This window comes from Saccopteryx leptura, chromosome 6 (assembly GCF_036850995.1).
Source record: "Saccopteryx leptura isolate mSacLep1 chromosome 6, mSacLep1_pri_phased_curated, whole genome shotgun sequence".
NCBI lineage: Eukaryota > Metazoa > Chordata > Mammalia > Chiroptera > Emballonuridae > Saccopteryx > Saccopteryx leptura.
Window position 1 is genome coordinate 105761562 of NC_089508.1, and position 25339 is coordinate 105786900.

General features: G+C 40.9%; 1 protein-coding gene across 2 annotated transcripts in view; it reads right to left on the minus strand.

Annotated features, from left to right (window-relative positions):
• The window catches only part of SNX6 (sorting nexin 6), a 78553-nt gene extending 55041 nt beyond the window's left edge, over window positions 1-23512 (minus strand). The window contains exons 1-6 of one of the 2 annotated variants that reach the window (XM_066342001.1): window positions 23428-23512; window positions 23223-23270; window positions 8829-8933; window positions 5559-5669; window positions 3333-3454; window positions 304-427 (exon numbers count right to left, since the gene is read on the minus strand). In XM_066342001.1, the coding sequence (XP_066198098.1) occupies window positions 304-427; window positions 3333-3454; window positions 5559-5669; window positions 8829-8933; window positions 23223-23270; window positions 23428-23433 (516 nt within the window). In that variant the 5' untranslated portion in view covers window positions 23434-23512. The remainder of the gene's footprint in view (window positions 1-303; window positions 428-3332; window positions 3455-5558; window positions 5670-8828; window positions 8934-23222; window positions 23271-23427) is intronic. The other variant, XM_066342002.1, reaches the window with a different exon arrangement.
• Window positions 23513-25339: the final 1827 nt, after the last annotated feature.

A 25339-nucleotide genomic window follows, 5' to 3' on the forward strand; every position in this document is an offset into this window, starting at 1 on the left:
ACTCAAATTTAAGAAACAGATTTAATCAATTTTAAAACCCTATTTCTTAGAAGTTCACAGTTCAGGATGAAAACCAATGTCCTATGCAGTGACATAATGTACTGTCATTTCTTCCATTAATCTACTCAAATTCTACTGCAATCCAGTACTGCACTGCTACTGAAAAAGTGTCACTTTAAACAGCATTGAAAAATAAGAACATTATAAAAGAAGGTCTAAGCCTTTTCTAACTTCTCCTTTGCCTTTTTCAATGACTCTTTAAAAATAAGCTTTGATCACTATTTTAATTAATTCAATACTCACATCTTGATTATATTCCAAGAAGACATGGAAATTTAAATCTTTCCTCAAAATAGGATGTGCTGCCACACGACACAGGAATACTTCATGCATTGCAACAGTCTTCTTGAATATTGCCAAATACTCACTAGAAACAATACACAAAATTAAAGGTAAAACACTGCATCATTTAGAAAACCACCTGCAACAATATTTTCAGCAAATACTCTTTGAATTAGTCTAAATGCAAAATTAGACATACAAAGATATAATCCAAGTGAATGAAGGTTTTAGTTAAACGTTAATAAAATATATAAAAACCAGCTCTGAAAAGACTTCATGCTAGTTAATAGTATTTATTATAGTTAAATGTTAATATTTTTGGTTTTTTTGAACCTTTCTTCCTATGCAAGTTGATTCTGAAGGTAATTATGTGGTGTTTATTTGTTTTCAGCTTCAGAAAAAGTATACTACAAATTATTGGGTACAGTCTTAATAATTTAATTTCTAGAGAATTACTACTTTTGAACATCTTCATACAAAATATCAAAACCCAAACCTAAGTAAGCATATTTTCAACATTAATCAATATCTTCATCTAACAGACCCCAAAACACAAGAAAGAAACACACCATGGAGAGACTAATTTTTGCCATTACACTGAAGAACTGTGTTTAAAATATTTTACTATCAGTGAATCACAGTGATCATACAGTAATATGTGTCAGTTTGAAAAAAAAAAAACACTCAAGAAAAAGGCCCAATATTCTTGCTTCAACTACGTGCAAGGAGGATAAGTTTTACGTACCAGCAAACCAGCAGGACCAATGTTGGGAGAAGTTTGATCTCTGTGAGGGTAGTCATTCAGTGAAGACAAAAAAGAAGAATGCAGAGGATGGAGGTAGCAGTAGAATAAACCCAAGGTTCTCTGTTATCCAACCCCTAACCAGACCACAAAAGAATCATGATCAGGGCCACTGGAAAACCACAGATTCTTCAATATTAATGTGCTCTGCTAATTTCCAGTTTTTAGTCTTATAAACTATAAAAGTATGTATCTGCTATCAGACTACTGCTTGTAACAAGCACTGACAGAATTCTTAAAAAATATCTGTCACCTTATACTTTGACAAAGATGACCTACTATGCTAATGTATCTTGTCAGGAGAGTTTAGCAGTTCTGAAGAGAAGTCTAGCAGCAGTGTGAGTATATGCTTAAAAACTGAAACTAAGTGGAAGAAGAGAAAGGAAAAGCATAAGGGGAGAAATGATAAGAAAGAGTGACAGGGGTGATGACAAGGCAAGGAAATGATTTCCTTGTATAATTCTCAAAATAACAGAAAAATAATAGACACCAAATCCAAATTATCTCAAATACTTAATGAAAGGGGAAGATATTCTGTATTTTCAGCAAATATACTAAAGGTGAAATTGAAATATCTCAATTTTTCAAAGATCTAATACATTTCTAATATAGATAAAACTAATTATCATATAATGAAAAACATTTTAAAATTTTCTCTTGTTACTTTGCTCCTATTCTCCTCCTTTCAGCCAGAAGCCATAGGCAGAGAACAGAAAGAAAATGTCACACACTCACACTTACACACATAACAGGTAATAGGATATATGCAGAGTTGCTCAGTACATACTTCTATAAGAAATATACTGCTCACAAAAATTGGGGGATATTTTATCACTTCATATTCCTTTTGAAATATCCCCTAATTTTATAGAAATTTTGGTAGAATGCATATGTCAAAAAGAGATCACCAGCTTGCTAATCACTAAAGTCTTATAAATAAAAAAAATAATTTATTCTGCTTTCAAAAGTTATTTCCCTTTCTATTTTTTTTAGATTACATATGATTTTTATATTTTGCAAATTTTCAATTACATTTATAACCAGGATTTAAAGTTTGGGAAATATAGTTTGTAAGATTGGAAAGTTTTAATTTTATACTTGTGAAATTGGTCTGTGATTATTTAGGACAAAGTTGACCACTGAGTATTTTTTTTGGCAGAGACATAGAGAGTCAGAGAGAGGGACAGACAGACAGGAAGGGAGAGAAATGAGAAACATCAATTCTTCATTGCGGCTCCTTAGTTGTTCATTGATTGCTTTCTCATATGTGCCTTGATCAGGGGTGGGGGAGGGGGGCTCCAGCCAAGCCAGTGACCTTGGGCTTGCAAGCCAGTGACATTAGGATCATGTCTATATGATCCCACACTGAAGCCAGTGACCTTGGGGTTTCAAACTTGGGTCCTCCACATCCTAGTCAGACACTCTATTCACTGCGCCACCGCCTGGTCAGGCTCCACTGAGTATTTTTAAAATTATGATTGTTTAATAAATTCACACAATAACTGTATTAGGCATTAAACAAAAAATTTTTTCTACTAGTTTTTTTTTTTTTGGTGACAGAGACAGAGAGAGACAGAGAAAGGGACAGATAGGGACAGATAGGAAGGGAGAAAGGTGAAAAGCATCAATTCTTTGTTGCAGCACTTTAGTTGTTCATTGATTGCTTTCTCATATGTGCCTTGAAAGGGGGGTGCTACAGCAGAGCAAGTGACCCCTTGCTCAAGCCAGCAACCCTAGGCTCAAGCCAGAGATTTTGGGCTTCAAGCTGACAACTTTTGGGCTCAAGCCAGCAACCATGGGGTTATGTCTATGATCCCATGCTCAATCCGGCAACCTCGGGGTTTTGAAGGTTTCAAACCTGGCTCCTTCACATACCAGTTCGACACTCTATCCACTGCGCCACCACCTGATCAGGCCCTTTCTACTGTTTTTTATATTTTTATAAAGTTTTGAATCCTCTATTGCTAATGTAAGTCTATTTAAAACTTTAATTTAGATAATTTTATAATGCAGACAATTATTCTATAATTTTCCTGTAGGCTCTGATCATGATCATTAATACTGGTTGTGTTACTTAAACTTGCATCTTTCAGAAAGGGTCACTATGGTAAAAGAATTGGAGAGCACAAAATAAAAGAAGACATTAAAACAAGCACAATTAACAAAAGCAACAACAAAAATCACATACGCTTCCAGTTCCTGTTTCATCTTTGTGAACTCCTCCTTTGTCATGGACCCTTCTCCTTCTCCAAGCTTCTGTAGTTTTTCCCTTGAAGCATCAAAATCAGGTCTTGGCGGCGCTGGTGGGATCTATAAATGAACAAATCATTAATTTTAAAGACTTTTATTTCTTGTAGCAGTTACACTACAGCCACCATGAAAGACTTTGTGAATAAGAACTGGGCACTAGTAACAACCCAAGTCTGGTTAGAGAATTTAAATGTCTAGAAATTAAAATTCTTGACAGCATTTGTACCAAGAAAGAAATATAGCAGAGCAGTTTCCAGTATTTGAACAGTAGTTCTTAAACTTTAACTTGCAGATTCCTATGTGGCAACCTATAGTCCTTAAATGTATATACACACTAAGCTCTGACTATACACTAAATAAATGTGTATAATATGCATACCATTTCCAAAAATATGTATATGGTATAATTAAATACAAATGTATTTTTAAAACTAATAAATTAATAGTATTTATATGCTATCCTTTTTTAAAAAAATTGCTAAAAATAAGATCAAGGGGATTAAAAAGGGTTTCTGGATTGGAGGAATGTACCAGAAGCAGAAAACATTGAATTAAAAACAGAAAGAGCCCTCCCTTCTCCTCCCCCTACTACTTCTCTCTCTCTCTCCTCTCTAAAATCAATAAATAAAATCTAAAGAAAAAAAAAAGAAGAGAACAAGGCACAGATTAATGACTAATTAAAGAGAGCAGGTAAGATAGAAAGAAAAGTTAAATAAAAATGACTGCAAAAAAGGGTCATATCAAGAAAAACAATAGGAAAAGAAGCATCAAGTACACTCCAGCACACATTTGCTGATGCCTGCACATGGCACCTATGTGCCAGGCATGATGCTAAACAATGGGATATAAATATAAGTAAGACACTATCTTGATCTTTGAAGAGTGTTTAGTCTATTAAAGAAAAAAGCAGTAAGAAAATGCCATCAGAAAAGAAGATGAGAGGGAAAACGGTAGAAATAGGACAGGAAGAGAGCGAGGAACTTTCAGGCTGGTGAACACAACTGACATGCTGTGAAGGAAGGGGGAGGGAAGAGGAAGGGAAAGGGGAGGATAAGGGGAGGATAGAGGGAGGAAGGGGGCAGAAGAGAGAAGGAGGGGCACCTGGAGAGGGCCTGAAAGCTCTGTGCTTACCCCCATGCCCTTCCCCATACCTTGTCGTATGCATCTCTTCCATTTGGTTGTTCCTGGGTTGTATCCTTCATATGAACTGGTTATTGTAAAAAAAAAAAAAAAAGAAAGAAAGAAAAAAAAAGTGCACTGCCAATTGTCTATCAATTGTATAAAGAGAAGTAAATGACTGAGAAGGAGTAGCCACAAGAATGAAGACAGAATCAGGTTAGGATGATTTCAATAAAATCTGAGTGTGGGTGGCCCTGGCTGGTTGGCTCAGTGGTAGAGCGTCGGCCTGGCGTGCAGAAGTCCCAGGTTCGATTCCCGGCCAGGGCACACAGGAGAAGCGCTCATCTGCTTCTCCACCCCTCCCTCTCTCCTTTCTCTCTGTCTCTCTCTTCCTCTCCCGCAGTGAGGTTCCATTGGAGTAAAGATGGCCCGGGCGCTGGGGATGGCTCCTTGGCCTCTGCCCCAGGCGCTAGAGTGGCTCTGGTCGCAACAGAGTGACGCCCCGGAGGGGCAGAGCATCACCCCCTGGTGGGCAGAGCATCGCCCCTGGTGGGCGTGCCGGGTGGATCCCGGTCGGGTGCATGCGGGAGTCTGTCTGACTGTCTCTCCCCGTTTCCAGCTTCAGAAAAATACAAAAAAATAAAATAAAAAAAATTAAAAAAAAATCTGAGTGTGGTCAACAGCTGAGGCACAACATCTGGTACATATTTAGATTAGACAACCTCTTAAGCAGCCCTCCACCTCCAAATTTAACCTGCCTACCTATGGGTTCAAAACCAATAAGGCTTTTAATATCACCTTAATCAATCCCTAGGACAAACCTGTTACAATTCTAATGTACAGTAAGAATTTAAGTTTAAGTGAGGGAGCATAATATCTATACTCTCAAACAAGACAATTCAGGATTAAAGGTGGTACCAATTATGTCTTCTAATTGGAAATCCTTGAAAATGACATTAGTTCATTAAAAATGTTAAATAAGATTTCAACACAAAGTATCTAAAAAGCTCCTAAAAATGGATTAAAATGGAACCTCAACACTTACAATGTAACCTGCATAGTCTTCATTTTCAACAAAGGAATCATGAAGCCAGATAAATTCCTCATGTTGTCGAACAACGGAAAATTCATTTTGTTTAAAATTTGGCAATGAACTCTGCAAAGACAGAAATTCTCTTGAATTAAAATTATACTAAAAAGCTTTTAATAAATATTTCACCATTACTTAAAAGTTATTCTATTGGTATATATCAAATTCAACTATTCAAACAAAAGAAAACAGATTTGCTATCTGAAAATACTCCTGAAAGCTGAAATCTAAAATGAAATTAATTTGTAAGACAGAAATTTGATTAAATGAAAGGACACAACAAAACTGAAAACAGTAAAATGTATTAATAAAAGTCTAGAGAAAATTAAATTTGCAGTATGTCTAGGTTCTATGATTCAGTCTTTGTTTGTGTGTTCCAATAAAACTTAATTTACAAAAACAGGAAGTGAACTAGATTTGGCCTGAAGACCCTAATTTGATGATTCCTCACCTTATAGTAATATCTTTAAAGATTGTCTCTCCCTCTTCCTAATCAGTTGCCAAAAGGAGGAAAGTGAATAACCACATTCAGAAGAACACACCTTTTCACAGAACTACAGACTGATGCAGAAAACATAACCATCACAGACTCTAGTAAATGTTTATGAGAATTGAGAGGTGTTTACGGCAGAAAGTTCTTATCAGTGTAGTATGTGCTGAGTCTACATACTCAAACACTTAGAATTTTACTGCAAGCTCCATCTTTATGCAAATGGCATTGTTTTGTTTCTTTCAAACACTCATGTTGTAAGTCACTTTTAATAGTCTGTATAAAACTAAAATGATTCTAATTAGATATAGACATGTATGTTTTAGTTCTTTCTACAAATATGATTTGTATACATAATGTTGAGAAAAAGAGGTGTTTGAAATCCTAAGAGGGAAACTTCTCTGCAAATTCTTTTTTGCGACAGAAAGAGAGAAAGAGAAAGAGAGAGAGAAAGAGAGAGAGAGAGAGAGAGAGAGAGAGATGGGAGATGGGGACAGACAGAAAGGGAGAGAGATGAGAAGCATCAATTCTTTGCTGCGGCACCTTAGTTGTTCATTGATTTGAGTTCTCATATGTGCTTTGACCAGGGGCCTACAGCAGAGCGAGTGACCCCTTGCTCAAGCAGCGACCTTGGGCTCAAGTCAGCGACCTTAGGCTTCAAGCCAGTGACCTTTGAGCTCAAGCAGTGACCATGGGGACATGTTTATGATCCCATGCTCAAGCCAGCAACCTTGGGGTTTCGAACCTGGGTCCTCTGCATCCCAGTCTGATGCTCTATCCACTGCGCCACTGCCTGGTTAGGCCTCAGCAGATTCTTAAGTATACTAAATATAATGTAAGACTGAAAGCCAGTTAAAATCTTAGAAATGTATTCCCTTTAGGGAGAAAAAGTTAATTTTTGATAAGTGTGTGTGTCCATTTACACACACTTACTTACTGCAGTGAGTCACTTGAGTTTTGACTACTCAGGCAATGCATGTAATGGATTTTTTTAGTACTGTGCACTAAATATTCCTACATACAATAGAATTGCACTTTGTGCCTTTTATTTTTTAAAGAACTTTACATTTTATTTTTCAATTACTGTTTACATTCAGCATTATTTTGTATTAGTTGCAGGTATACAGTATAGTGGTTAGGGAATCACATACTTTAAAAAGTGTACCCCCCAATATTTCCAGTGCCCACCTGGAACCATACACAGTTATTACAATAATATTAACTATATTCTCTATGCTACACTTTACACTCCCATGACTATTTTGTAACTATCAATTTGTACTTCTTAATCCCTTTACCTTTTCACCTAGTTCCTCAATCCACCTTCCTCTCTCGCAACCATCAGTCTGTGTCTGAGTCTCTATTTTATTTGTTCGCTTATTTTGTTCTTTAGATTCCACCTATAAATGAAATCATATGGCATCTGTCTTTCTCTTATTTCACTTAGTATAATTCCCTCTATGTCCATCTATGCTGTCACAAATGGTAAGATTTCATATTTTTTAAAACTGATTTTAGAGAGAAAAGAGAGAGAGAGAGAGAGAGAGAGAAAGTGAGGTGGGGAGGAACGGAAAGCACTAACTTATAGTAGTTGCTTCTTGTAGGTGCCTTGACCGGGCAAGCCCAGGGTTTTCAACCAGTGACCTCAGCATTCCAGATCTATGCTTTATACACTAAGCTACCACAGATCAGGCTCTTACGATTCATTCTTTTTTCTTTTTTTTAAGTGAGAGTAGGGGAGACATACTCCCACACGCATCCCAACAGGGATCCACCAGGCAATCCCCATCTGGGGCCATGCTTGGAACCGAGCTATTTTTAGTGATTGAGGTGGAGGCTCAAGGGAGCCATCCCTCAGTGCCCGGGGCTACCTGTAGGGGAATCAATTGAGCCATGTCTGGGGGAGGGGGAGAAACAGAGAGGGAGGGAGAGGGGAGAAGAGAGAGAGGGAGAGGGGAGAAGAGAGAGAGGGAGAGGGGAGAAGAGAGAGAGAGAGAGAGAGGAGAGGGAGAGAGAAGGGGAGAGAGGGAGAGAGGGAGAGAGAGGGAGAGAGAGGAAGAGAGAGGGGGAGAAAGGGGGAGAAAGGGGGAGAGAGAGAGAGGGAGAAGGGATGGGGGGGAGCAGATGGTCGCCTCTTCTGTGTGCTCTGACCAGGAATTGCACCTGAGACTTCCACACGCTGGGTTGACACCTCTATTGCTGAGCCAACCGGCCATCCAGGGCCTTATGATTCATTCTTCTTTTTTTTTTTTTGTGAGAGAGAGAGAGAGAGAGAGAGACAGATAGGGACAGACAGACAGGAAGGGAGAGAGACGAGAAGCATCAATTCTTTGTTGTAGCACCTTAGTTGTTCATTGATTGCTTTCTCATGTGTGCCTTGACTGGGGGCTATAGCAGACCGAGTGACCCCTTGCTCTTGCTCAAACCAGAAGAGCCCGTGTTCAAGCCAGCGACCTTGGGGTTTCAAACCTGGGTCCTCTGCGTCCCAGTCCAATGCTCTATCCACTGCGCCACTGTCTGGTCAGGCTCATTCTTACTGTTAATCTTTAAAAAGTACATTTCCCTAAAACATTTTCTGTTAAAATAGCAGTGGTGAATTATAAACAAAAAGAAAAACACAAAAAAACAGTTTATAATTATGTTCAAAACCAAAGTTCCAGTCAAATTATTATTATATGACCTGTAACAAAGCATAATAAATAGCTACAATAGTACAAGTACAAAATCACATTTACCTTTGTGTGAACAGTGAATTTTACTTTATCTCTCTCACTAAGAGCATCAGAAATGTCCACCTGCAGAGCAGCATCACTTTGAAGATCTACATTTATTGCTTTAAGCTAAAAAAAAAAATAATACCTTAATGAAAATTCTGTGGTCTTTTATATTATTTCATTCTTTTCTCAGATAAGAAGACAATGCAAAAACAAAACTAAAGTAACAAAAGAATCTTAAATCTAAAAGAAAAAATAATAATGTTCATTTAATCTACATACATATTTTGGGACAGGTACTTTGGGTATGTTATTATCTTAACTAATTTTTTTTTAGTGCATTTGTTGGTTGAATCTTATATGTGCCCTGACCAGGAATCAAACCCACAACCTTGTTATATCAGAATGACACTCTAATCAACTAAGCTAACTGGCCAGCATCTGTCTTCACTTTTTTTTTTATTGAGAGAAAGAGAAGTGACATAAAGGAAGTGAGAGAGATGGAAAGGATCAACTCATAGCTGTGACATTTTAGTTGTTCATTAATTTTTATATGTGTCTGTGTGGAGAGGCTCCAGCTAAGCCAGTGACCCCTTGCACAAGCCAGTGACCTTGGGCTTCAAGCCAGCGACCTTGGGATCACTATGATCCCACGCTCAAGCTGGTGACCCTGCGTCAAGCCAGTGACCTTGGGATTTTGAACCTGGGACATCAGTGTCCCGGGTCAACAATCTATCCACAGCACCACCACCAGTCAGGCTTAACTGATTTTTATTCTATATCATTCAACTATGCTTTTTTATGAAACAATATATTAACTATGATTCAGTCATTAGGTTCACCCTAAAAGTAAACTATTTTCCAAGAAGATGGTTCATTAAAGTTCAAATGTTCTAAAATTAATACCTTAAAGAACAATAATTTTAACTCCATTACTTAATTCTTGAATGCACAACGAAACTATTAAATATAGTTAAGTACATTACATATATATGAAGTGCTAATAACTGCTAACATATCATTTCATAACTCCTGTGATATGAATTATATTTTGCACCTTACTCTATAAACTTTTCTATATTGAAGAATTGGATATTTCTCTATTTAGTGCTTCCATTTACCTGTCTATGAGAAGACTTTTCCACTTATAATTCCCTTTTTTTTAAGCACAAGAGAGACACACACAAGCAGGAAGGGACAGAGATGAGAAGCATCAATTCATAGTGGTGGCATCTTAGTTGTTCATTGATTGCTTTCTTTTTTTTTTTTGTTTTTGTTTTTGTTTTTTTGTTTTTTTTTTTTTTTTTTTTTTTTCTTTCATTTTTCTGAAGCTGGAAACAGGGAGAGACAGTCAGACAGACTCCCGCATGCGCCCGACCGGGATCCACCCGGCACGCCCACCAGGGGCAACGCTCTGCCCACCAGGGGGCGATGCTCTGCCCATCCTGGGCATCGCCATGTTGCGACCAGAGCCACTCTAGCGCCTGAGGCAGAGGCCACAGAGCCATCCCCAGCGCCCGGGCCATCTTTGCTCCAATGGAGCCTTGGCTGCGGGAGGGGAAGAGAGAGACAGAGAGGAAAGCACGGCGGAGGGGTGGAGAAGCAAATGGGCGCTTCTCCTGTGTGCCCTGGCCGGGAATCGAACCCGGGTCCTCCGCACGCTAGGCCGACGCTCTACCGCTGAGCCAACCGGCCAGGGCGATTGCTTTCTCATATGTGCCTTGACTGGGGGTAGTGGAGGGGGGCTACAGCCAAGCCAGCGACCTTGGGCTTGAAGCCAGCGACCTTGGGGTTTCAAAGCTGGGTCCTCAGCATCCCAGGCTGATGCTCTATTCCCTGCACCACCGCCTGGTCAGGCTCCACTTATAATTCTGAAATTTCATTCATTTTTCTTCCCCTTCAAACAAATAAGCATTCTAACACAGTTGAGTAATTTGGAGACTTATAAAAGAATCAAATACACTAAAAAATAAAAGTCTCAGCCAGCGTCAAAGATATGAAATATTTAAAATCTAATTAACTAGCCTGCTTCAAATTCTCTAGTTGCAAAACCCAGAACTTACTTTGCCAATCTTACCTATCAAGTTTCATTTCAATGTAAATGGAAAAAATTGTTTATATTCTATGATCACAATTATATATTTTAAAATGTATAAATGACTTCTAGTAAATATGAATAGTGGGTTTTCTACTTTATATATTCCTTTATTCTCCCAATTTTCCAAAATACATATGTATTACTTACATAAATAGGCAAAAAGTAAGCCATCTTTAAACAGAAATCTTGTAATTTATTAAAAGATTAATTTTGTGCCTGACCAGGCAGTGGCACAGTAGACAGTGTGTTGGACTGGGACGCGGAGGACCCAGGTTCGAGACCCCAAGGTCACCAGCTTGAACACAGGCTCATTTGGTTTGAGCAGGGCTCACCAGTTTGAGGCCAAGGTTGCTGGCTCGAGCAAGGGGTCACTCGGTCTGCTGTAGCCCCCAGTCAAGGCACATATGAGAAAGCAATCAATGAACAACTAAGGTGTCGCAACAAAGAATTGATGCTTCTTATCTCTCTCGCTTCCTGTCTGTCTGTCCCTATTTGTCCCTCTCTCCGACTCTGACTCTGTCACAAAAAAAAGATTAATTTTGTGATGTTTTCCATTAAACAGGGTTAACTTTATAAGTAATGAAAAAAGTAACATACAATTTCATTTTTTGCACTACTGTATTAGTTCTAGACTGAGTAGACATATTTTAGAAAATAAATACCATTACATAAAACCAAAATTAAGATTCATAGAAAAAATTAATCACTATTTAAATTATGATACAATCTATGATATCGTTTAATAAAAACTGATAACTTTAATAAGTGCATATAAAGTTAAATTTCAATCAGTGATCATATTTTTAAAAGTTTACACTATAAACTTACATAAAACCATTTAAAAATAATGTTTGAAAACCTGTTATTGTACTCAAATGCTACATGTAGCCCATTGTCTGACAAAAGAGAGAAAATGAAAACTTGCCTTGAATTACAAAGTTCTCTTTTTCATTTTCCAATTATCTCACTGTTTCTGCAATACTGGAAACATTAGAGAATATTTTGTTTTATGGTTTTCTCACCAGTATTTAGTCTTATTTAGGTCTTCATATTGTCCTTCCGACCTCTTCTCCAAATCCTTAGCATTATTCTAGTTCAAGAAATGTTTCCTTTTTTCTATTTACTCACATTCAGGCCACTTTTATGATGTCTATTGTGGGAGGCTGAATAATGGCTCCCACCCAAAATATCCACATACAAATCTCTAGGATCTGTGGATGTTCCCTTATATGGTAAAAAAGGACTTTTGAGGGTGAGACTGATTATAAAGCCAGCCAATAAAATCATCCTCTATGTCAATACAAAAATTTCACCAAAAGCTAATCTGCTGTCATATTTCTTCTATTCCAGCTGCATATTTTTCACATTTTAACATATCTGAGGCCCTGGCCGGTTGGCTCAGTGGTAGAGCGTCAGCCTGGCGTGCAGGAGTCCTGGGTTCGATTTCTGGCCAAGGCACACAGGAGAAGTGCCCATTTGCTTCTCCACCCCCCCTCCTCTCCTTCCTCTCTGTCTCTCTCTTCCCCTCCTGCAGCCGAGGCTCCACTGGAGCAAAATTGACCCAGGCGCTGAGGATGGCTCTGTGGCTTCTGCCTCAGTCACTAGAATGGCTCTGGTTGCAACAGAGCAACCCCCTAGATGGGAAGAGCATCGTCCCCTGGTGGGCATGCCAGGTGGATCCCGGTCAGATGCATGCAGGAGTCTGTCTGACTGCTTTCCTGTTTCCAACTTCAGAAAAATACAAAAAAACCCAAAACAAAACAAAAAACATATCTGAAATTGGAACGCCTTGCAACTGATGACAAATTACAGTTTAACTGGCAATTTTTTTCTTACTAGTACATAAAATATAGCTTCCAATCAATTGTACCCTAGATTTGATAAAATATATTATAAATTTAGTGTTACAGAAAATGTACAGCAGAAAAGTCAGTAATTTTAGAGTGTTTTTATCAGGGGGAAGAATCAGAGCAAACAACTTATGATTCATCAACATTTAATTAACTTTCTGCAATAGTGAGGTGTTTGTCTGAATAAATTCTAATTAGACTACATTCACTGGTTTAACCTTTATCTGCGCCAGTAAACACTGACTTTCTTTTTCCAGAGACTGGGTTGAACATTTATGTCGTGGTCAAGAGAAAGATTAAAAGAGAAAATGGACTAAGCAACACAAATACAGCATCACTAGAAAATAATTTAAAGACACTGCCCTACTGTTGATATTATTTAGTAAAGACATTCAGTTACTATAAAGTATCTACATTAAAATGATTCCTAAAATGTAGTTGTCATTTCCCAGAAAAGCAAATGTAGAGATGAATGGATGAAGAAGGAAGAAATAACTTTATAACAGCCTGCTAACTGGTCTCTTCTGTCCTTTTCCCTCTTTAGTCTATTTCTTACAGAGCCACCAGAACAATCCCTCTAAACTAGAAATTGTTCCTCTGCTCAAAATCTAAGAGGTTCCCACTCGGAGAAAAGCCAAAGTCCTTACAGTGATTCACCAAGCCCTACATAATCTGCATCTGACATGGTCCCTAACTAACCTACTATTCCCCTGGCTCACTGCAAGGCCCTAGCCAGGTGGCTCAGTGGATGGGACATCGTCCCTCTGGCCCACTGCAGCCCTGCCGTATGGCCTTACTGTTGTTCCTTGAACACACGGATTTACTGTCACTTCAGGAATTTTTGCACTTACTGTTCCCTTTACCTGGAACATTCTGCCCCCAGAACCTATCTGCATGGCTCACTCCCTCATTTCCTTAAAGTGTTTACAGTAATGTCACCTCATGAAGGCTTACCTAGCCACCAGTCTAAAACTGCAGCTCATTCCCTCCCCCAAAGATCTCTATCCCTCCCTCATTTTTTTCATAGCACTTGTTCACCATCTACTACTCTATATTTTTAAATTAATGTTTAGTGAAAGAAAGGAAGGGGCGGGGGGGGGGGAACATTGGTTTATTGTTCCATTTATTTATGCATTCATTGGTTGCTTCTTATATGTGCCCTGAATGGAGACTGAACCCACAACCTTGATGTATCAGAATAATGCTCTAACCTGAGCTACTCGGCCAGGGACTCCCCATCTACTATATTTCATTTATTTATTTTTAATGGTCTTCTCTGACTAGAATTTCACTTCTACAAGGACAAAGATTTTTGTTTGTTTTGTATATTGCTATATTCCCAGGGGTAGCCCTCGACAAATATTTGTTGAATGGGGAAGAGTAGAAAGGAAGGTAGTAACCATACAGGGCTAAGAAACTTTTCAGGTAATTATGGTACAATCAATAAAAAAGAAAGCATGAGACAGAAGTAAATTCCATTAACCTCGCTAATTCAGGTAAAAATTTATTTATTTTTTATTTTTTGAATGTGACAGACATAGAGACAGAGAGAGGGACAAATAGGGACAGACAGACAGAAAAGGAGAGAGATGAGAAGCATCAATTCTTAGTTATAGCTCCTTAGTTGTTCACTGACTGCTTTCTCATATGTGCCTTGATTGGGGGGGCAGGACAGCTACAGGAGAGCAAGTGATCCCTTGCTCCAGCTAGCAACCTTGGGCTCAAGCCAGCGACCTTTGAGCTCAAACCAGAGACAATAGGGTCATGTTTATGATCTCATGCTCAAGCCAGTGACCTCTGGGTTTCAAACCTGGGTCCTCCACATCCCAGGTCAATGCTCTATCCACTGCACCACTTCCTGGTCAGGCTCAGGTCAAATTTTAAATTGATTTAACTCCTAGCCCAGTTATGATTTTGGAAGTCTTATAATATACATCATTTCTATTATTACTCTATACCCTGTGTGCCAAGCAGTCAAATCGATGGTTGATTATACATACAGGTTCTGGGAACTGGCATTTGCACCCAGATTTCCTTTCATATACCAACCACAACAGATACAACAAAATAGTACTAGGGTCACATGATAGGTCACTCCAATATCTTTCTTGTTGGTCCTGTCAACTCTCATTGCTTTTTTGCCATAACTGATTTGCAAATTCCCACATTTTGGATCACCTTCTTTGCTTTTACATTTTGATATGCTGAAGGTGGCTAGAGAAAAGTCACAACTCACATTTGTAACCAGATTTTCTCTCACAGACCATACCAGAAACATTACTAGGTAGTACAAATAAAACCCTTTATTCTCTCTTTTTCTGAGAGAGAGAGAGAGGGAGGGAGAGAGAGGAGGAGGAGGACAGATGACAGACGAGAAGCATTAACTCACAGTTGCAGCACCTTAGCTGTTCACTGATTGCTTCCTCATATGTGCCTTGAGTTGGGGCTCCAGCCGAGCCAGCGACCTTGGGCTCAAGCCAGTGAACATAGGCTTCAAACCAGCGACCATGGGGTCACGTGTGTGATCCCATGCTCAAGTCGGTGACCCCGTACTCAAGCTGGTGACCTCAGGGTTTAGAACCTGAGTCCTCAACATTCTAGGCCGACACTCTATCCACTGCACCACCGCCTGGTCAGGCAGGCTCTTTTTCTTTTTAACTTAGTGTTGACATGTAATCCTTTACTCTTTCTAGACAATATACTAATACGTATTTATTCAATAAACATTTTTTTTCTAGCATTTGTATGCAAACAACTGTCCTAGGCACTGTGGAAGATATAGGGCGAACAAAAATACCTTGCCTTCGGGAAATCTATTTGTAGTGAGGAAGGCAATATTTTGTAATAAAACATTCCCCCAACATTTTTACTAAGTGTACAATATGATCTTACCGATCTCTTCAATCCTGTGACCTTCCCATATATATCTCCACTCTGTTACCCCTTTGCCGCTTCCCTCCTTTTCCAATCCATGTCATATGTCACTCCAATACTTTTTTTACTGGTCCCGTCAACTAGTCTTGGTCTTTTACCATACCTGGCTTGCAAATTCCCACACTCAAGTTCAGTCAACCATCAGCTTTGCTTTCTTTTTGAGCTGCTGAGTACGGCTTGAGAAAGACATAATTGTTTATACTGATCCACTACAAATTAATGATCTGCAAATTACATTGGGCTCTTAAAACTACTCAACAATCCAGAGCAGATCTGCTCAGCTCCCCTTCTGATTTCCTTTAACTACTCCAAACTTGACCACCTCAACCTTTTACCACATTTCCATCCCCACTCTCAACAAGTGACCTTTCCTCCCACATGCCAAAGAAACAAAACACTAGCAGCTGTTTTTTTCCTCAGGCACATCAATAAATCTTTTTTTTTTTTTACTTTTTAAAAAAAATGATCTTGTTTGGAACCAGTGACCTCAGCATTCCAGGTCGACCCTTTATCCACTGCGCCATCACAGGTCAGCTAATAAACTTTTCTACAAATAAATCTAGCTCCGTGATCTCCACATTGTCAGAAGAGGTGTCCATGGAGGGCTAAAATCCTGTCTGCTCCAGGACCTGCTCATTTCCTGCTCTTCTACTCAAGGCAGTCTTTTTTTTTTTTTTTTTTTTTTTACAGAGAAAGAGAGTGAGTCAGGGATAGACAGGAACGGAGAGAGATGAGAAGCATCAATCATTAGTTTTTCATTGCACGTTGCAACACCTTAGTTGTTCATTGATTGCTTTCTCATATGTGCCTTGACCGTGAGCCTTCAGCAGACGGAGTAGCCCCTTGCTGGAGCCAGCGACCTTGGGTTCAAGCTGGTGGGCTTTTGCTCAAACCAGATGAGCCTGTGCTCAAGCTGGTGACCTCGGAGTCTCGAACCTGGGTCCTCTGCATCCCAGTCCGACGCTCTATCCACTGTGCCACTGCCTGGTCAGGTTCAAGGTAGTCTTGATTTTACAAAACCTCCAGAGGACATTTCCAAATCCAGTATTTTTCAGTCTTCTTGACCTCTCCAAAGTACTTTGCCTTTATGATCATTTTGGCCACTTCCTTACAACTCTCTCAACTTCTGAGGACACCCTTCATCCTGCTCCTATCCCCTTCAGCACTGCCATTTCTTCCCCTTGGGCCTTAAATGTTGGTGTCCCCTGGGTGTTATCTAGCCTTGGCAATCTCAGCCATTCTTGATTAATAACTCCTAAATTTATACCTTCAATCGGACCTCTTATTCTAAGTTCTCAATCATAATTTCAAGTTACCAATTAGACATACCCACCTGGATGTAGTCAATTATTAAACAACTGAATGCCTTCAATGTGCCAACCATTGTCTTCAGTGCTAGGGATAGAGCAACGGGAAGACACAATCCTCACCCTTACAAGACCTGACATTCTATTGATAAGTTTAGTGAGAAAGAGATTAAATGCCTCACTGGCACTTGAAAGCCAACATATCTGAAACCAAACTTATTATCTACCTTCTAACTCTGTCCTTCTATATTCCTCATTTTTCTCCTCTCCTCTGCCCAGCCCATGTATTTACTCAGTCATTATGCCCTGTCAGTTCCACTTCCTAAATACCTCTTTGCTTTGTCCCCTCCATTCCCTCTTCCAGTGCCTTAGTTCTCTCTCATCTGGACTGGTGCAGTAACTTCTTGACTGGGCTAGCTGCTTTCTGGAAGGAAGAATCCCCCACCCCCACCCCAACACACACACACACACACACACACACACACACACACACACACACACACCCACACACCCACCCACCCACCCACCCACCCCAGAGTAATTTACAATGCTAATTTAACCCAAGCGTAAGTCTTACCTAGGTTAAATTCCTTTAAGACTTCCCACTGCCTGGAGCCTTTATCATTATGCACATTACATTTTTATCAGTATTATCCCTAGTATCTACCCCTGCTTTCTGTAACTACGCCAGGTGGGGCCAAATTAATCACACTTGCTATCCTCTCTGCTGCCAAGCATTCCCCTACCCTGAGAGCCCACAAAATTCCTGCTCAACATTTAATGTTTAGATCCTTTAGGTCAGTGGTCCCCAACCCCCGGGCCGGTACCGGTCCGTGGGCCATTTGGTACCGGTTCGCAGAGAAATAAATAACTTACATTATTTCCGTTTTATTTATATTTAAGTCTGAACGATGTTTTATTTTTTAAAAATGACCAGATTCCCTCTGGTACATCCGTCTAAGACTAACTCTTGACGCTGGTCTCAGTCACGTGATACATTTATCCATCCCACCCTAAAGGCCAGTCCGTGAACATATTTTCTGACACTAAACCGGTCCGTGGCCCAAAAAAGGTTGGGGACCACTGCTTTAGGTGATAGCATAGTGATTAAGAAGAGCCCAGGACGCAGTGGATGAAGCGTCAACCTGGGATGCTGTGGTGGCCAGTTCGAAACCCTGGGCTTGCCCAGTCAAGGCACATATGGGAGTTGATGCTTCCTGCTCCTCCCTCCTTTTACCCTCTTTCTCTCTAACAATAAATAAATAAAATCTAAAAAGAAAAAGAGCCCAGGACTTAAGACTGTCTGAGTCTGAATCCAGCTATACTGGCTATGTGACCCTGGGCAAGTTAATCTCTGTGAACCCCAGTTTTTCTTTCCAAAGTAGGAATAATAACAGCTACTTCACAGCGATGAGAATTGGGTTGATATATGGAAACTCCTTGGCATGTAGTAAATGTTATATCAAGTGTGTAGTTATCAGTATGTATTCATTACTCCTCCAATAAAGGTAAGCACTCTCTCCTTTGCACTCTTCCTGCACTTCATCATAAGTCCTTTATTACACTGTGATGGTCTCAGGGCAAGAATTTTTTCTTCTACCAACATTTATCTTCTTATCCTCTGCCAACACAATCTATGTCACATTTTATCTGAAATAACTATCAATAAATGTGAAATGCGTTCAAGCTAAATGATGTGCAGGTACAAAAGAAAATGCAATCATGTGGGCCAAGTCTTGAAAGTTAAGTCAAATTTCAAATGAAAAAAAAAAGGTGAGAAAAAATATAAAGCTCTCTACAACACTGAAAAGCACGCATAAAGCAGACATTAAACTGCAGACAAAGGTGGTTGGGCAGTGACAGTAGAGTACGGCACAGCATATATGTCTGCGGGACATGCTGAGAAGTGAAGCCAGCCTGAAAGGGTTATGAATGGTGTTTAATGCTAGTCTAAGGAGTTTGCACCTTGTTGCAAAAAGAATTGGGTCCAAGTAAATCATTTTGGCTAGTCGCGCTACATGATTTAATCATTTCAGTTAGACAACTAGAAGTAATGTGAAGGCTGGATTGGAAAGTAGTAAGACTAGAGCCAGACCAATGACAGGTACTGCTATAATCCAGGCAAAAAATAGCAAGGACCTTAACTGGGGCCTTGCAAGTGAGAGAGGAAATGCAACATTTCAGAGGTGAAATTAACTCGCCCCATTGACTGTTCTGATATGAGGGTGGAGAATGTAATCCAGAGGTTTCTTGCTTGTACTACTGGAAAATGATGACATTATGAAGATAAGGGATACAGAGGGAGGAACAAGGCTAAAAGTCCAGGAGAGGTATAGCTACTCCACCTGAAGTAATTTTGAAACAATAAACATATTACTTAAATTCAAATCAAGTGCTAAGAGAATTATGCCATCACACTGGCACCTACTAACCTTATTTAACAAGCACATCAAAGCAACTGTGTCCAATTCAAAGGGCTCATTTGTTTATTAAATAATGTTACTGTCTTTTGTTTATGGTGGAAAAAACCCCTATTACGTAGAAGTGTGGCTAAAGAGGTTAAAAAGTGGCAAATAATTTTATTTTATTTTTTTTTGCATTTTTCCAAAGCTGGAAACGGGGAGGCAACAGACAGACTCCTGCATGCGCCCGACCGGGATCCACCCGGCACGCCCACCAGGGGGCGATGCTCTGCCCATCTGGAGCATCGCTCTGTTGCATCCAGAGCCATTCTAGCGCCTGAGGCTGAGGCCACAGAGCCATCCTCAGCGCCCAGGCCATCTTTGCTCTAATGGAGCCTCGGCTGCGGGAGGGGAAGAGAGAGATAGCGAGGAAGGAGAGGGGGAGGGGTGGAGAAGCAGATGGGCGCTTCTCCTGTGTGCCCTGGCCGGGAATCGAACCCGGGACTCCTGCACGCCAGGCTGATGCTCCACCACTGAGCCAACCGGCCAGGGCCAAATAATTTTTAATATTGTGGGGTGTTTTTTTTTTGTGACACAGAGACAGAGAGAGGGATAGATAGGGACAGATAGGCAGGAAGGAAGAGAGATGAGAAGCATCAATTCTCCATTGTGGCTCCTTAGTTGTTCATTGATTGCTTTCTCATGAGCCTTGACTGGATGGGGTGGGTTGGGGTGGGGCTACAGCAGAGCTAGTGAGTGACTCCTTGCTCAAGCCAGCGACCTTTGGGCTCAAGCCAGGACCCTGAGCTCAAGCTGGTGAGTCTGCACTCAAGCCAGCGACCTCAGGGCTTCAAACCTGGGTCCTCTGCATCCCAGTCTGACACTCTATCCACTGCCTGGCCAGGCTAATATTCTTTTTTTTTTTTTTTTAAACAGAGACAGAGAGTCAGAGAGAGGGATAGATAGGGACAGACAGACAGGAACGGAGAGAGATGAGAAGCATCAATCATCAGTTTTTCATTTGGACACCTTTGTTCATTGATTGCTTTCTCATATGTGCCTTGACCATGGGCCTTCAGCAGACTGAGTAACCCCTTGCTCAAGCCAGCGACCTTGGGTCCAAACTGGTGAGCGTTGCTCAAACCAGATGAGCCCGCGCTCAAGCTGGCGACCTTGGGGTCTCGAACCTAGGTCCTCCACATCCCAGTCTGACGCTCTATCAACTGCGCCACCGCCTGGTCAAGCTAATATTGTGTATTCTTAAAGTCTGCTTACATTTCTCAGAAAAACAATATTTTCTTAAGGCCATAATACTCTACCTCAAATATCATGATGAAAACTTAAAGCTGCTTAATAATTTATTTAAACATACTGACTTTAATTTTGCTTATTTGGTGCTCTGTATGAAACACATTATTATTTTTGAATCTGTGATGTCCCCTCTGCATTCTGTATGAAATATGCACTTAATGCTTTTTCTCTATAAAAACTCTTTATTAAAAGACTGAACAAGATAATCTAAACTAAAATGCAATGTCTGAAAGTTCTGATTATGGCTTTATTTCTATCAGAAGAAGCACAATACAAGGAAATTTAAAAGGCCAGATATTTCTAGTCCCCAAATGAGGAAATAGCAAGACAACTTTGTGTAGCTGTAATCAAACTTCAGTGCAGAACAAAATCTGCCTCGTAGTTTTCTGTCCTTCTCCCCTCTCAACAGACTAACTTAACTTACTAGGGCACAGACCCAGAAATTTGTTTTTCCAACACGCCAGACTGATTCTGATTCAAGTGTTTCAAGGCCACTTTGAGAAACATGCACTGGCTCTGATGTCAGAAACTTGGGTTTGAAGTCCATCTCTCCTACTCCTACACTGGCCATGTGACCTGAGATCACTTACTTCCTCTGAGGTTCAGATTTCTCATCTGTAAAAGGGGAATAATAAAAGCTTCACAAAGATGATGAGGCAATATAATGAAACAATGCTTACCACAATGCCCACTGTAATTACTATTATGATTCACCCAGTTCCATGGGCAACAAATAAGGAAGAAATGGACATGTATCCATATTCATCATGGCTTTTTAACTCATGGTAATATTTTTCCATTTCTACATTAAAATTTTAATCTACAAGAGTCTGTAAGAACCTCTTGGTCAGGCATGTTCTTTTGTCCTCTCAATTTTATAATACAATACATGAAAAAAGTTTTTGGACACTTTATTTACTTAAGTGATTCCAATTCTTTAAACAAATCTTATGAAAGGCATAAAGCCAGGAACACAAATATTCACTGGATAAATACATCAACACAAATAGTAAAATAATTAATATTTTCACTGAACATTAGTCAGATTTTTGCAAGGGAGCAAATCCTGTTTGCTTTTCCTGGTAGACTACAGAAATAAGACATGGTTGTTATCTAAATAAAGAAAAGACCATATGCTTTATATTTAGAAAATTCAGTTAGAAAACTCAGTTTGTGCTATAATCCATCTCATTTCACTAAAGAACTCTGCTGGCTTCCCCTATTTAAAATCCAAAATATAACTTATAGGTCAGTGGTTCTCAACCTTTCTAATGCCGTGACCCCAAACCAAAAAATAATTTTGGTGGCTACTTCATAACTGTAATTTTGCTACAGTTATGATTCGGAATGTAAACACCTGATATGCATTATGTATTTTCCAATGGCTTTAGGCAACCCCACTGGGGTCGTGACCCACAGGTTGAGAACCACTGTTATAGGTGGTCATCTAACTCCATTATCTTATCCCAGAAAATACATATAGATATTAACACATACGTTTTAGACTTCATCAAAAACGACAATTTTTAGAAATAATCAGAAAATGCATATGATGCTTTTGCGCTAAGTTTTAAATGATGCTTTTGTGTATCATTTATCAAATAAAAGAATGCAGCATCCTCTGATTCTATATTACCACTTGAAAGCTTTATAAAGGCCTTCAGTGAATACTACCTTAGCTTTTATTAAAAAAAATATCCTAAAAGAACCTCTTATCATCTGCCAAAAATCGGCTAATAGAGGTGTCTCTCACATTACCTAAGATGAATAAGTAAAAGCAAAACGGAAAAATAATGTGAGGGAACTGTGGAACCTTGCTGAGCTGCAATCATTATATATTAATATTTTTCAAGTGCTCACTCGTACAAGGCACTATAAAGATTACCACCCTTCAGCCAAGACAAACGGAAGGAGAGTGGGAGGGAGAAATCAGAGCCCTGCAGGTCCTTTTTTAGTGGAAGGCAATTCTCCTCAAAACACTAGGTAACTCTGCAAAATATGTACATTTTTGGACATTAATAACCAAAGTAAAGGTACGTTGGGCTACAGGCACTTTGCAAAATCAGGTAGGATAAGAGTTAAGATTCGGGGACTGTCATATTCCTTGCAAAGAATAATTTAGAACAAGCCTGTACTGTTATCTGTTTTAGAGAAAGAGTAGGGTGGGCGGGAGCGGATTTGAGAGGTCCACAAGGGGAGATTGAGGGTGCCGTCAGGATGGGTTTTCACAGCCCCTAAAGTGGCGAGGGGTGAGGGTCCGGCTCCAACCTTCAGTTCTCCACCCGCACCCCGACCCGGGAAAGGAAGGTGCACAGCAGGGTCCGGGAAATCAGACCCGAGCGTCCCCGAGGGAGGAAGGGCTGCAGGAAGGCGGGGCGCGGTGCGACGAGGAAACCGAAAGGAGGCCAGCAGGGAAGAGGTGTCGCGCGACCGGGGACCCTTCCGCGCACCACACCCCAGGGCCGACGCGGCGGAGGCAGGGTCCCGCCAACGAGAAGCAGGCTAGAACTTACTCCGCGGTCCTCCTCCGAGAGGAAGTCGGGGCCGTCGTCCAGGCCTTCCTGCGGGGTTGGAGGGGCCGGTGCGCGGGGGAAGAGGACAGAATGAGGGAGACACAAAGGGAGACATTAGTGCCTGGCGGATGAGGCCCCCTACGTCTGTTCCGCGCCCATCGCCCCCACCGCGCGCCCGGACTCAGCGCCGATAGAGTACACCCACCATCATGGCTACGCCGAGGCGAGATCCAGCGCAGGCGCGCACAGCACCGCGGGGCTACGGAGAGCGGACGGCAGCGAGCAGGGCGGGGCCGCGGGGCGGGGCCTCGGGGCAGCTCCGCCCCGTGCCGGCGCAGGGGTCGGAGCCCGTGAGCCCGGAAGAAGGGAGGCGGGGCCCTTTGCCCAAGCTCGAACCATCCAAGTTAGAGCACCCGAAGGTCAAGTCCCACTTGGCTTGGGATAGCTAGCGGCTGGAGGGCTCTGACCTGGGGCTTAAGGGCTTAAGGCCATTCGGGGAGCTGTCCAGTTCTCTTTCTCTGAGGGCTGCAGCGAAAACCCAAGCAAACGCTCTCCGGAAGCCACAATAAATCATCTAATCTTTGTATTGTGCCACAGGATAATTAATCAAAATTAATATTTTGCTGGAGAAGTTGTGAGAACAAAGGGCCTTTGCACAGTCAGCAGTTGGGCTCTAATCAAGTTTTTACTGCTGGCGAGGTAATAACTACCTGAGAGTCTAGGCACTGATGGTTGAGCACTATAAAAATGAGCTGGTAGCATTACAAGAGTATTCCTTTCCTTTATACCAAGAAATGTCCCCAGTCCTACTTTAACTGTCCAGCTGTGTAGCACTACAGGGGCGTCCACAAGGCACTAAACAACACGGCAAAATCATTCCTTAACATTGGACCATTTTACTTATACACAACCACATACAAGCTATCCCGTGCTTCCACTGAAATAATGGCATCTTCAAAAAAAAATTTTATTGAATTTATTTGGGTTATATTGGTTAATAAAATTATACCGCTTTTGGGTGTAGAATTCTATAATACATCATCTGTATATTGCATTGTATGTTCACCACTCCAGGTCAAGTCAATTAATGGCATCTTTAGATGTTAATGCCAGAAGTTTCAAATTCCTATTCAAACCCTGCCTCTCCTACATCACACCATCTAGTAACCAAATCCTCTTGCATTTGTAATTGATTATCTGCTGTTACTTCTTAAATTGGTCCCATTACTCTCCTGAATGCTCTTCCACAGTAATTACCCTCAGTATCTCTCCTCTGGATCTTTGCAATACTCTCTCTTTCTCTTTAAAAGATTTTATTTATTGATTTTTAGAAAGAGGAGAGAGATAGAGAAAAGGGGGGAGTGAGGAGCAGAAAGTATCAACCAGGGTTTTAAACTGGCAGCATTCCAAGTTGATGCTTTATTCACTGAGCCATCATGGGTAAGGCTTTCTCTCTCTTTCTCTCTCTTTTATTGAGGGATCTTAGAGAAAGAGAGAGAGAAGCATTCATTTGTTGTTCCACTTAGTTTTGCATTCATTGGTCACTGACAGGGTTTCAGACCTGCAACCTAGGTGTTTCGCTGATGATACTCTATTGACTGAGCTAACTTGCAAAGGCACAATAGTCTCTCTCTCTCTCTCTCTCTCTCTCTCTCTTTTTTTTTTTTTTTGTATTTTTCTGAAGCTGGAAACGGGGAGAGACAGTCAGACAGACTCCCGCATGCGCCCGACCAGGATCCACCCGGCACGCCCACCAGGGGGCGATGCTCTGCCCATCCTGGGCATCGCTATGTTGCGACCAGAGCCACTCTAGCGCCTGAGGCAGAGGCCAAGGAGCCATCCCCAGCGCCCGGGCCATCTTTGCTCCAATGGACCCTTAGCTGCGGGAGGGGAAGAGAGAGACAGAGAGGAAGGAGAGGAGGAGGGGTGGAGAAGCAGATGGGCGCCTCTCCTGTGTGCCCTGGCCGGGAATCAAACCCGGGACTTCTGCACGCCAGGCCGACGCTCTACCACTGAGCCAAACGGCCAGGGCCGGCGCAATAGTCTCTTAACTTTTCTTGTTTTCATATCTCTCTCCTTCATTCTATACACTGCTGCCAGTTTTCCTCCTAGGTCGC